Genomic DNA, 12,721 nt, shown 5'->3' with positions numbered 1-12,721 from the left:
CTGCCCTAGTGGGTTTCCTCAGGCTTGGTTCCACTTGATGGAAGTTCAGTGCCCCTGGCTCTTCCAGATTACTTTCTCCTAGTAGGGCTCAGGTACCCTCCTCTCTAGTCTTTTGGCTGCACAGATCAGCTTGTTGTTTTTTAAAGTGATAGTCTTACCAGTGCAACCCAATCTTCACAGTATTTATCCTTGTCCTTTCAGACATGCTTTGATTAGTGAAATAGTTAACAATATTGACATTTAAATTATCACTGGGAATCTGAGATGTGAACTACCCTACTGAGTTGAATGGGGCTGCTCCCATGTCAGAGCTATTGTTTCAGGCTCTGCAGATTCAGGGCCTGTCTACACTTGAAATGCTACAGCTGCACTGCTGAAGCACTTCAGTGTAGACACTATTCTTATGTTGAAGGGAGGAGCTCTCCCATCTGTAGGCAATCCACTTCCCCCAGAGGGGGAAGCTAGGTCAAAGAATTCTTTTGTTGAGCTACCATGGTCTATATTCAGGGTTAGGTCAGCTTAACTACGTCATAGAATCATAGGGTTAGATGGGCCTGCGTCCACAAGGGTCATCTAGTCTAACCCCCCATCCAAGACATAACTTCATTTCAGTGTTATGGTGGCTCTTTAATGTAGGTTAAATTAATGGAGAAGTGTAGCCCCTTTATATAAACCGTCCAAGATTCTAGCATTGCTTTGAGAACTAGGCCTCAATGCTGCGCTCTGTGTGGGTGGACCAATGCATAGCCCCATTTCTACTTCAGCATGAGCACCTATAACTTTTTTATTACCTGTCATTTAGGTGTTAAAATTTGCAATGTTGAAGTTAATTTAATCTTTTGCATTTTTAAAAGAGCTAAGCAAAAATAAATTACAAATACAAGCCATAAATTGCTGCATTTTATACACCAACCTTGCAGAATACCATTTCAAACCAAACAAAAGTAACATAACCTGTTTACCTCAATGAAGTTTAAACTGTGCTCCACATGAAAGAGGTCCTAACTTTACAACCTAGTTGAGACTGTATTAAACTAATGCCTTGTTGATTCATTTCCCCCAGAATAGCTCAAATTGTTGATTTCCAACAAAATACTTGTGGGAATCTGCAGCAGATATGTTCTGTGATAGATGTACCTACCTATTTATGTGTCTACCAACATACTTATATGGTTTCATCACTGTAATACCTGAATGCCTCTCAAATACGTAAAAGTACAAATAACAGTAACAAACTATGTTTCCCACCCGGTACAAGAAGCTCTGAAAGTTGCTCAACAAAAGTATGCTAGAGTTTAAACTTGGTAAACTTTCTCTGGAAAAAAATAAGATACATCTCTTAAATGCTGATTAAATGCAACTGGTGGAACTCTCCTCTTATCATCCTCTGCCAACATATCCTAGAGGATGATCATCAGTTTCTAGGGCAGTAAGGAATTTCCTTCCTTACTGGGGGAAAGTATAATACATTTGTGAGCTATATATTGTAAAGGACACTCTGGTAACCTTATGATGGATGCCTTACAAATGCATGGGATGAATATGCCAACTCTAGTTTTACACAAAGTAAATTAGTACAAGAGGGATTCTCCCCAACTATTTGCTCAACCAGGCAGAATAAAACTTCACAGCACGGGGCAAAATTTATGCCACTCTGGGTTTATGTGAAGCAGCAGTGCTCAGTCTGAAAAGGATTTAGCAGAGGGGTAATACAGAACAAAAATTGCTCCTCGGGGAGCAAAATGTACTACAAAGCCACCTAAGTCCCCATCTTCCCTAGAAGAGTAAAGCAATAAACCATAGTGAAACAAAGTCTGAGAACTCCCTGACCGTGACTGAAGTTGAGAGTTTTCCCCACAAGCCTGAACCCTAGTCTCCCACTCCTGAACTTCCCACTACCACAAGGAAAGGTGGTCTCATTGTCGCACTCACAGAGAAGGGACTAGGAGACATTTAGCGTCGCGCTTGCGTAGTCCACACAGCTAGGAACATTTTCACTCTCCGAGAAAAAATGGGAGAGACATTGAGAACTACGCCTGCGCGGTGCGAAAGGGTGGGAGAATTTCCGTGTGGAAAGGGTAGACTGGAAGTAGCGTAGCACTGCGCCTGCGCAGTATACCGGACTGGGCACATTTTTCACACATACGGAGGTGGGAAGGGGCTGAGTCAAATCGGACACTGACGCTCCTCCTCCAGTCCTTTCCCCCGAGTGCCTGCGGCTCTGACAGCGGTCGCTACTGCTCGCAGTGAGTCTGTCCTGTGCCTCAGTACGTAGCCCACCGTGCCTCTGAGGCGTGTGATTGTCCCGGCTCGGGCTGACAGCCGCAGCAATGCTGAGCGCTGTGCTGCGAAGAAGGAGTTGCTCCTGTGTCAGGCGCAGGAGGAGTCTGTGCCCCACTCTCCCTAGCAGCAGTGGCTGCCCTGCCTCGCCCCTCTGCCCCAGCCCTCTGAGAATCCTCTCCTCACCTAGCAGCAGCAGAGGGGTGCAGGGAAGCTCTCTCCAGCCAGGTAGCCACTTCTTTTAAACTCTTAATTTAATAAACCACTTGTTTTATCTGGCATGGACACCGTGGATCGTGTGTATCATGTAACACGTGCGCAGGGCGGTGGAAAGGAATCAAAGTCCAGGAGAAGTTTTACTTAAAAGTATCTCAGAGCAAGCGTCTCTTCATACTATTATTATTTATGTGTACAGGTGAGAGACCTTTGCCAAACAACCAACATGTTTCCTGCCCCAGCTATCTTAGTTTAGAAAAACAAGCTTTTACAGAGCTGGATGATAAGGGACAAGCCAACATAAATATTTGCTTGGTTGAGAATTATGCAATACGTGTGATGTGCTATAATAAAGTCGTTCATTCCCCAAAGGCGCTGAGAGCGCCACACACACAAACACTGAAATACAACTACCTCTAGGGCTGCAGTTACCGAGGGAAACTTCTGCTCTTAGGAAAAATATGATGGGATATTTTAATGTCCATGCAGGACATGAGAATATGACCCTAACAATATCTTTCAACGATAGCAGACTGAATTCACATAGATTTCTAGATAGTTTTCTTTGTCCCCTAGCATTTTAAGGATTTTTTTTTAAGTTTATCTGAAATTGGACTTGACTCTACACTCTTGCTGCAGCATTACTAAAACCATAACTGTCTTGATTGCAAATGATTATTTTTTTCTGAATGAAAATGTACATCTGGCTTTGGGGTATAATTTTCCACGGTGGCTGAGGAAGAACTCAAAAGGTTCTGATTCTAATGCAGACTTTCCAGGGTGGTCAATGAATGTATGCAGGTGGCAAAAAAATAAAGGGAGAATCATGGGAGGGGCTGGAGCCCAAGAAGAACTAATTATCAGACTACTAACAGCAATATATAGAGAATGTGTTACACTTTTTAGTGCAGTTACAAAAGCTGTTTGTTTGTTTCCATTTTATGGGCAAACAACCCATTTTGTGAGCCTCCTATTATTTAACAAAACTTTTCACTGTTTGGTGATTTCATAATGGATTCACTCTCTCCTTTCCTGCAAGCTCTATTTTTATCTTTAATTAAAAAAGCCTACTTTCTGGTGGCCATTTAATAGGCAGAATTGATTTGCTCATTTTCTAATCTGTTTCAAATACCAAATACAAATATAAGCAGCTGAACTGGAATGATCATGCCACAGCAGTAGCTTGTACTTTCACTATTCATCCAAATTGATTGCTGGTGTAAGTGTGTGCATTGATGCTGCATCTACTTACATAATGAGTAAATGTGGCCACTGGAGGCAGTCTGCATGAATGAGAGAATATCTACTTTGCAATTCGGTGGAGGAGGGCTTGATTCTCCTCACTTGCCCAGATATAAATCAGAAGTAACTTAATTGAAGACAGTGGAGCAGCATTGGTGTAAAAGTGATGTGAGAGAAGAATCAGGCCTACAGAATGCTTCCTTTTGTTCCCTTTCTCCTATATCTGCCTCTGTTTTAAAATATAAAAGAAAACTTTAAGATTTTCAGGATTAAAAGTAGTACAAATCAATTCTACTATGAAATAACTTCTGGTTTTTTTTTTTGTTAATGTTGTTATAAGATACGTTAACACACCTGACACGATCCTGCCTGTGTAAAGTGTACTAAATGTAATGTGGGAGACTCTTCAGTTTAAAATACCCTCACAGTCTACAAAGTTTGAGTGGGCCTGATTATTTTTTTCTCAATCAGAGCTACTTGTAATAGAGGTCCATGTGTTTGTCCAGTTTATTATAGGAATAAACAATCTGCAAATATGGTATAGCTACACCTGAGAGAGAGGAATTCTTGCACTAGTTGAGCTATAGGCTTAATTCAATAAAAGGCGAAGTTGGTACTATTTGGTTTACTTAAGAAATCAATAACTGGAACAGAAGAGGATGAAGATGGGGGATGATACTGGGATAGTAGGACTCAGGGAATGATTTTGGCAGTGTTCACATGACTAGTGTATTAGAACTATTATTTCTCTGGTGATCAAGTGGGTATAGATCGAGTGTATCATGTAAAATCAGTCTGCAGCTCATTGGCTTACTATCAGAAACCAAAACTGAGGCATCATGTAAATTAATAGATGATTAGGCAAGAGTAGTTCCGCTCGCTGGCATTGCTTCTGAAACTTTCTGAACCAAGCTTTTGATCTACCTTCCAGAGACCTTCCCCTCGCCTCTATTTCTCTGTCATTGGGACAACACCCCTATTCAACTTCCCGTATCTATTGCCCAACAGACTGCTTCTCCCAGAAACACCTTTGCACTTTCTCCTATGCTGACCCCTACTCCAGTGGGGCCATGGTCATTGATTGGGGTTCCTAATTAATACCGTAATATGAATGATATGATAATAATGGGGACTCATTCTCTTGTTAATTATGGCTTTGTGTAAATGCATATTTTAACAGGTGAAATCTAAATACTTTGCAGACTTCCCTTAGAGAGTCTGAGGGGACTCCTAAAGGACTGTCAACTACAGCTGCAGAAGTTTTTGAGTCTGGAAGTGTCTTTAATTGGGAAACTACTGTTGCTGTGGTAGTGTATGTATGAGAAAGGGAGAAAATCAGCCTCCATATGGTCTGTGGCATAGTGAAGAGATTGCGAGTTTTGGAGAGGATGGAAAGAAAGGCAGACTTTTTGTCATCTGCAGATGTTCTTATAAAGCTGTGTACTTCTGTAATGCCCTGATTCAGCACTTAAAACACACTTAAACATATGCTTACCGTTAAGCACGAGAGTAGTCAGTCTTAATGAAGTAAAGAGGACAACTTACCTGCTTAAAGTTAAGCATATGGTTAAATTCTTATCATCTGGGGCCTAAGTGAGTTTACAGATGGAGGGCTGATTAAGCATCATCAAGCTATGTGTGGCTTTATTGAGGTTGTACCACCAAGTATTTTATATTGATATCCAGCATAATTACTAGTAAACTATTTTTCAACCTCTCCAGTATTTACAGTGAAATACAACAGTACTAAACATGTGTACCTGACTTCCTGTGTTTAAGATGTGCAAAACAACTATGAGGCAAATATTTAGACAGACATTTTTTTTTTAAATGCTGACTAGTCTGCATATCACATTTCCTCATGGCAACAACAACAGTAACAACAACAAAACAAACCACCCAAATCCCTCTGGAGAGATTTGTAATAATTGAGGAAAATGTCTTACAATTGAAGACACTATTTTTTCATTGAGTGCAGTGTGATGAATTAAAATATTTGAGCAGGGGCCTTAAATTCCCAGTCCATCCTAATACTCTGTGTGCATGCTTTGTAACTGATGGCTAGAGAGAAAGTGAGACTGTCTTACAATACTTTGTCTTTTCCCCTTGTTTGAACAAGTACATGAGTAAAGATGAGTTCCTCCTGGCTAATGCTATGTAACATTTCTAGTTTTAACAGAGGTCTGATTTTTATTTATTTATTGAAATTGCTATGGCATTTATCACTATAGTATCTGAACATCTCACTGATATTAATTAATACACCTCACAACATCCCTATGAGGTAGCGAAATATTATTATCCCCCATTTTACAGAGGGGTTAAGTGATGTGCCCAAGATCACCCAGAAGATCTGTAACACCTGTGACCTAGACTGCATGTCCCCTTGGGGTTTAATATCCTTCATATAGTTTTCAGCGATGGTCATGGTTGGGAGGAAAGGGGGGAGAAGGAAGGAAAAATATGTGTGGATAAATTTCTTGAGCATATATTTACCATCATGAGTGCTATCAGACAGAACAAATATTTTCTTGGTTTGTGCTCATCTGCTTCAGTTTTCAAGTGCCTTTTAAAATGTGAAGACACACTTTTTGTGTGTGTTGTAAGTGCTGACCCTACTTTTGATTGTCAGCATAGGTCAAACGACTCTGCAGCTGGGGAGTCATTACTTCATGTCAGTCTGTTATCCATTAGTTTTAATTCATATATCTTCTTGACACTGACTGCTATGAGTTTATTGGATCTTTCTACACAGGCTGCTGCTTTATCAGCGTAATGTCTATGTATGTAACAGGCACTTTTAAAAATAACAAAATAACAGTATATTGTAGTGTTCTAAGGGGTTTAAAATAGGCTCTACAATACTAATAATTTATATCATGCTTTACAAACAACTGATTTTATATATCTGAAGCTGCTGTTATCCCTATTTTACGCAATGTGGATAACAAGGCAGAGTGTGATACAGCAGTTATTTCAGACTTCCACGGAGAGACATTAGTCTCCTTAAAAAAAGAGGTTCACAAGTAAAATATTGTTTTCTCTTTCTTACCAGGTGCTAATAAGGTGAAGCCGCTACAAGGTGTGAAAATTCTTGATCTAACAAGGTTTGTGTTTGCTGTTTGTAGTTCAGAATAGTTTTCTGAGATTCAAATGCTGTGACAGAACAACTATGAAAACCCACTGCTTTTTAATATTGCAGGGTACTTGCAGGACCCTTTGCAACAATGAATTTAGGAGACCTAGGAGCAGAAGTTATTAAAGTGGAAAGACCAGGTAAGGTTTCTTAATATAATCAGACTGAGGATCAGTTTAATCATTAGTTGTCTATGTACTTTTGAATAGTTTTTTTCCTCTGTGCTGTTTTAAGGGGTGCCCTGCAATCCTTGGAGGCACTTTGATTTATAGTCAAGGCCCATTAGGGGTTTGGGGAGCACAGTATGGGCTGTACATGTAAAATGCAAGTCCCTTGCCTGCTTTTCTCCCCCTCCCACCCTGCAGAAGTGAGGAGAAAGAAAATGCTAGGTTGAGTGGTGGTGTGTGTCTGTCTAGGCCCTTGGAAAACTTTAATTTGTTAACTATTACTATGCAGCCTACAGGTTTTGACTCTTTTTTGGGGCCCTGTGGATATCATTCTATTTCCAGTTTCCTGCAGACTCACTGGTGGAGAACTAGTTGCTCGCATACTTGCTAGTCTAGTTACTGGAGCTTCTCCTGTCAGTTTATTCTAAAAACTGTAATTTAGTGGTAAGTGTAGATAAGTTTTGTTCAGAAGTAACTTATGTCCTTAAGTCTTTTAGGAAGGATAAGGGCATGAGAAGTCTGAAGTTCTAAGATCAAGTCCTTTTTGGGTTATGAATTCAGAAAATAATGTTAATCCACTTAGCAAAAGACTTTAGACATGAAATGTACGTTACCTGTGACTCAAAATTTAGATTGTTTTCCTTTAAATTATTTAGAAAGATTCTCCTTTGGCCTAGGGAGTTTTCTTTATCACATGAAAAGGCTTTTAAAATAGGGTTTAGGGGAAAAGTGCTGCAGTCTGAACTATAATGTCACGACAAACAGCATCCTTCCAGAAATTATCTATTATTTTTATGATTTATTTTTATTACAGGAGTACCTAGAGGCCCCAGTCAGGGAGCAGAGCCTCACTGTGCTAGGTGCTGTACACACATTTAATGACAAGATTGTCCCTGCCCCAAGAAGTTTATAATCTCATTATAGGACAAGAAATATAGTTAGTTCTAATTTTTTTTTCTATACTGTTATGACCCTTACGTATTGTTGGTGGCTTCAGAGGATAGCTGCAGGCTACCAGTTAAAACACATGCTTTGCTCTACCTGCAAAGCCAATTGTGAATAAGGCAGCTTATTTAAAACAAACAGACAAAAAAAGGTAAAAATTAGTACAAGAGTCAGGAGGTTTGGGGCCAGCATATGCGAAATGGTTGGGGCCTATCATGCTAAATGGAATTGTTTTGAATCCAGAATAGGTTTTGTACCTAGAGATGTATAACTGGACTGATGTTATCACTGATATATGGCAACATATTACACTTTATGTGGTGACCTTGTTAGATCTCATAAACTGATGGCCCTGAGATTAGTTGTTCTATATTACCACATGAAAGACCTTTGATTGATTTCCTGGTCTCATCACTTGCTTCTTAGGCAAGGGTTGGGAATGCTGCAGAAGCACTCCCATTCTGTTTGACCCCTGGAAATAAAATACACCATCTGCTTTTACAGCTGGATTTAGTGAATCATTTGCCTCTGGCATATTAATCAGACATCTGTTACTGATTGAAACACCAGGTTTCTAACTGGTCATTCTGGGCTCTTTTCTCCCATCAGTACACAGAGGATTTCCAAGAGTAACTGCCATTAATGCAATAGAAATTTATGGGTTTGTGTAAAACTTTAGCATTAGGTTCCTGATACTATGAAAATAGAATCTTTATTTTGAGATACAGTCTGATCTGTTGTTGCTACAATTATCAGTGTATAGGAGTGGCACAGCATTGTTACAGTGGTGGCGCCAAACTAGGGGTGCAATAAAAGGCACTGCATAATGCCTTGTTAGCATAAATTGATGCAACTAGGCCCCAAGATGAAGCTATGAAATTAGGACTCTTTTATTGACTTCTGAAAGGTGAATGCACCAATGCTTCTTTCCTCTCTTACCCTGTACATCTAGAGGGAACAGTGATTATGACTCTCATTACAAAAAACTCTCCAATAGGTGAAAGCTTCTGTAAAACATTGACAATATATGAAATTATAATTCTACAAAGGAGAAATATGACTGGTATTAATTATTTTGGGTAGACATTTTTTGGGAGCGGGAAGATTGTGTCCTTTCCAAATGTAACTAAATATAGCCATATTTGCCTGGATATAGCTGGTGTTCCAAAAGAAGGCAACAAAATAGATACCAGTGTTTTCAGGGTTCAGATCCATGCGTGTGATTTTGCTGAGTTGCAGATCTCTTTCTATTCCTGTCCAGGCTCTCCCACTATATCCCCAGTACAAGTGATTTAGGCTGGCCCACCTCTCTGCAGGATTCCCAAACTCTGAAGGCCATGACTGCTGCTGCAGCTCTGAGTTCTTGTTCCTTCTGTCCTACCTTTCCAAGGAACAGAGGGGGAGCCAACTGCCCAGGCGCTGGCCTTATTTTTCACCAGCGGATAGGTGCCAGTATAAGAATCTGGATAGCCTGATAGAAATGAGTACAATTGTAAATTTAGGAGTACCTAGATTAGGAATAGGAACTTTTAGTCTTGTTCCTGTTGGTTGTAAATAGCATGTGATTGCAGAATGGATTTCTGTGAAATGCATATGTAATGGGGGGCAAACCAGAACTGAAACATCCATAGAAAATATATGTCATTCATTCAAATAACGTATAGGGAAATACATAATGGTAAGTTGAACAAAATTGGCTTAAACTCTGTGAGTTGGCGGAGATCTAAGTAGGTGTAGGACATGATGTTATAGGTATATTTTCTAAGAACAATGATTTTAGCAGGAGCCATGTGAAAATTTCTTAACCGAATGTGCAACACAGCTCTGTATGTAAGGGATGGAAATTGTATTGTTATTAGGCTCTGTACGTGGATTTTAAAGAGGAATTGCCAATTTAAAAATCATATTTTATGCAAACTCTTACTTCATTATGTTATTCATTGTGACAGAGTGCTGAGGTCTAATAGAGGGTCAGCACTCTGATCACTGTGGCCTCAATTAGCTTCCCCAGTGATGGCTGATTGAGGAAATAAGGAGGAAGTAGTTAATCAGACAAGGAAGCTGTGTGATTTAAGGAATTAATTGGCCCATCAGCTGATTATCTTGATAAAAGGCAGAAAGGAAGTGCTAGAGCATGGAGTACAGGGCTAGCTGAGCCCAGATTGAAGGAAATTCTAAGGAAGGGAGATCTCATTTTCTCCCTGGTCCCTGATGAACAGGAGCTGAAGGTCATAGAGATTAGGACTGTTGTGTTGCACTGTACAGGTGTTAGTGGAGGGGACTTGAAGAAATTATAGAGCATGGACACTAAAATAAGAAAGTCAGAGCCATTCCTGGGGTAGCTGAGGGGTGGAGGGGAGGAATGCATGCCCTTTCACAAATAATAGCCTAGATGATCAAAGTTGAAGGATTTAAAACAGTTACTTAAACTGTTTATGTTGTTTGCCCACTTCTTTGAATTTGCTTCAGCTTGGATAGGTTCTTAGTGCTGTAATGTTTGGATTGCAAATGCTGAAGGGGAATGTTAGCTTGTGTTTAGAAATATTTCTAATGAATTTTTTAAAAAATCTACAGTTTGGGCAATGTTTGAGTTAACATTCTCTTTAAAAAATGTGTCCTGAATGAAAATTAGGTAAGCATATAAAATTAGGAATACTTTATCCCACCAAGGAAATAATATAGATCAGTGGTTCTCAACCTATTTACCATTGTGGGTCGCATATGCGGGTCGCATATGCAGCTCTCTATGTTTTATGTAGGCCACATCCACACAATATATATACTATCTGTATGGCTCTGAGGATGTCACATGGGTTGCAAGTGTCCTGCGGGTTGAGAACCACTGATGTAGATTCATATTGCATGAGTCGGACATGGTGAATTGTAAGTGTATTTTGCACTGTACCAGAGTAAACACCCATAGGACACATCCCATACCAGTAAGGGAACAAGCAGGTGTTTTCCCATCACTGTATTATGTTTCAGTAGTTTAATATGCCCTGAGCTAAAGCTTTTCTGTGTGAACTTAAGCTGGAGTACATTTTGTTGCACAGAGGTAGAATACTGAGCAAATTACTTGCCTCTTGAGGTTGGCCACAATTAGGCACATAAGTCAGAGATATTGAAGTAGAATTGAACAGATTGGTATGGCAAGAAACAGGAGACTAGAGCTTCATTTAAAAAAAATTAAAATGTCTAGATTACAGTAACTATTTTCTTTCCTTTTTGTTGTTGTTACACATGTCTTGAAATGGGGATTACAAGCACTTGGATTCATTGATTAAAAGGTGTCTTTGCCCACTGATTCATCTTCCTGAGGCTGATTCTAATATTCCAAATCACTGAGCAGTTTCAAGTATCTGACTTAAAAAACAACCTGCCAGAGAAATGTTTCCTTCTCTTTCCCCTAAATGTAAATTCAATTTTGTACCAGTGAAAGATTTTCTGTGTATAAAATTGTTACAACCTTAAATTCCAGTATTTTGTATCCGGCCATGAATAGAAATGGGATCTTTATTCCATTGGAAAGGGAGATTCTCAGCTTCCCACAGAACATTCACTTCTAACTCTGGAAATGTCCGAGGTTAACAGACTTCAGGAGTGAATTTTTAGATAACAAAACAAAACAAAAAAAAACATTTTAGCATTTTTTTTTTTTTATGGCTCCCTCTGAGCATGGTAGTTATGGCCTGAATTTATCTCTGTTTTGTAGGATCACAGCAAGCTGCTACTTTTGTATATTTCACTTTATTACAACTGATTTCTCTTCCTACTCTATGCAGGTATTTTTTAGATTTGAAGAAGTTTTCTTAAGAACTTCCTTGTTTTAGATACTAATAACAAGTGCTTTGTCCTAGTGTAATAACTACATTTCTTAAATTTTGCAGATTTTATTTGTTTAGTTGAGCTCCTCTTAAAATTATACAAGTAGAATAACAAACTCCAGGGAGTGCAGTTGTTTCAGAGGTATTTCCACATTTGGCCTCCAGTCTTGTGCCTCACTACGCACTTGAGGCATGCAGATATGTCATAGCAGCTGCACATTATGTCATGTGTTTTTCCTTACATAAGTTTCCGGCCATTTAAAAAAAAAATCTTTTCTCTTTTTATTATTTGAAAAAAAAAAACCCCCACTAAAGTCAAACCACACACTCATTTATTATACTTAAATCGGAAAGCTATCCACAATGAACACCTAAGAAAAGGATTCTACCACTTCAGCCAACAAATCATCCTCTGAGACTTGCTCCTGCAACTTTGTTTACTAGGGTTTTAAATTGTTTAATTTTGGAAAGCTCACAGTCCCATAATAATAAGTGAAACTGAAAACTAGGATTCATAGTATAATGGGTATAGGGAGGAAGCAGGGTCTTGTGGTTAAAGTACAAACCTAAGATTTGGGAGACCTGCATTTTATTCTTAGCTCTATCACATTCAGATCTCGGAGGAGTCACTTAACCTCTCAGTGTCTGCTTCCCACATCTGTAAAGTGGGTTCATAAACTTATCCTGTGACAAAAGCCCTACTTCATAGGGGTGTTACTAGACTTACTCCATTATTGGTGTTAGTAATCCACTTTGAGATCCTTATAGGAAGGTACTGTAGAAATGTATTGATGGCATGGCTTGAACTGGATGAGTGTAGAAAAAAGTGTAATGATACTTTCCCAAGCTCCACCCACAAACCAAGCTCCTCACATTTGAGACACCAAAATGTGGAGTTCTTGGTAACTGTA

General features: G+C 39.3%; 1 protein-coding gene across 1 annotated transcript in view; it reads left to right on the top strand.

The window, feature by feature from the left end:
* The first annotated feature begins 2,169 nt into the window (after positions 1-2,169).
* The window catches only part of SUGCT (succinyl-CoA:glutarate-CoA transferase), a 503,164-nt gene continuing 492,612 nt past the window's right edge, over positions 2,170-12,721 (top strand). The window contains exons 1-3 of the mRNA XM_065399115.1: positions 2,170-2,508; positions 6,794-6,845; positions 6,941-7,014. Coding sequence (XP_065255187.1) covers positions 2,331-2,508; positions 6,794-6,845; positions 6,941-7,014 — 304 coding nt within the window. The 5' untranslated portion in view covers positions 2,170-2,330. The remainder of the gene's footprint in view (positions 2,509-6,793; positions 6,846-6,940; positions 7,015-12,721) is intronic.

Source organism: Emys orbicularis, chromosome 2 (genome assembly GCF_028017835.1).
Source record: "Emys orbicularis isolate rEmyOrb1 chromosome 2, rEmyOrb1.hap1, whole genome shotgun sequence".
In the NCBI taxonomy this organism is placed as follows: domain Eukaryota; kingdom Metazoa; phylum Chordata; order Testudines; family Emydidae; genus Emys; species Emys orbicularis.
The sequence above is the reverse complement of the archived record's forward strand: the minus strand, read 5'-3'. Positions and strand labels throughout refer to the sequence as shown.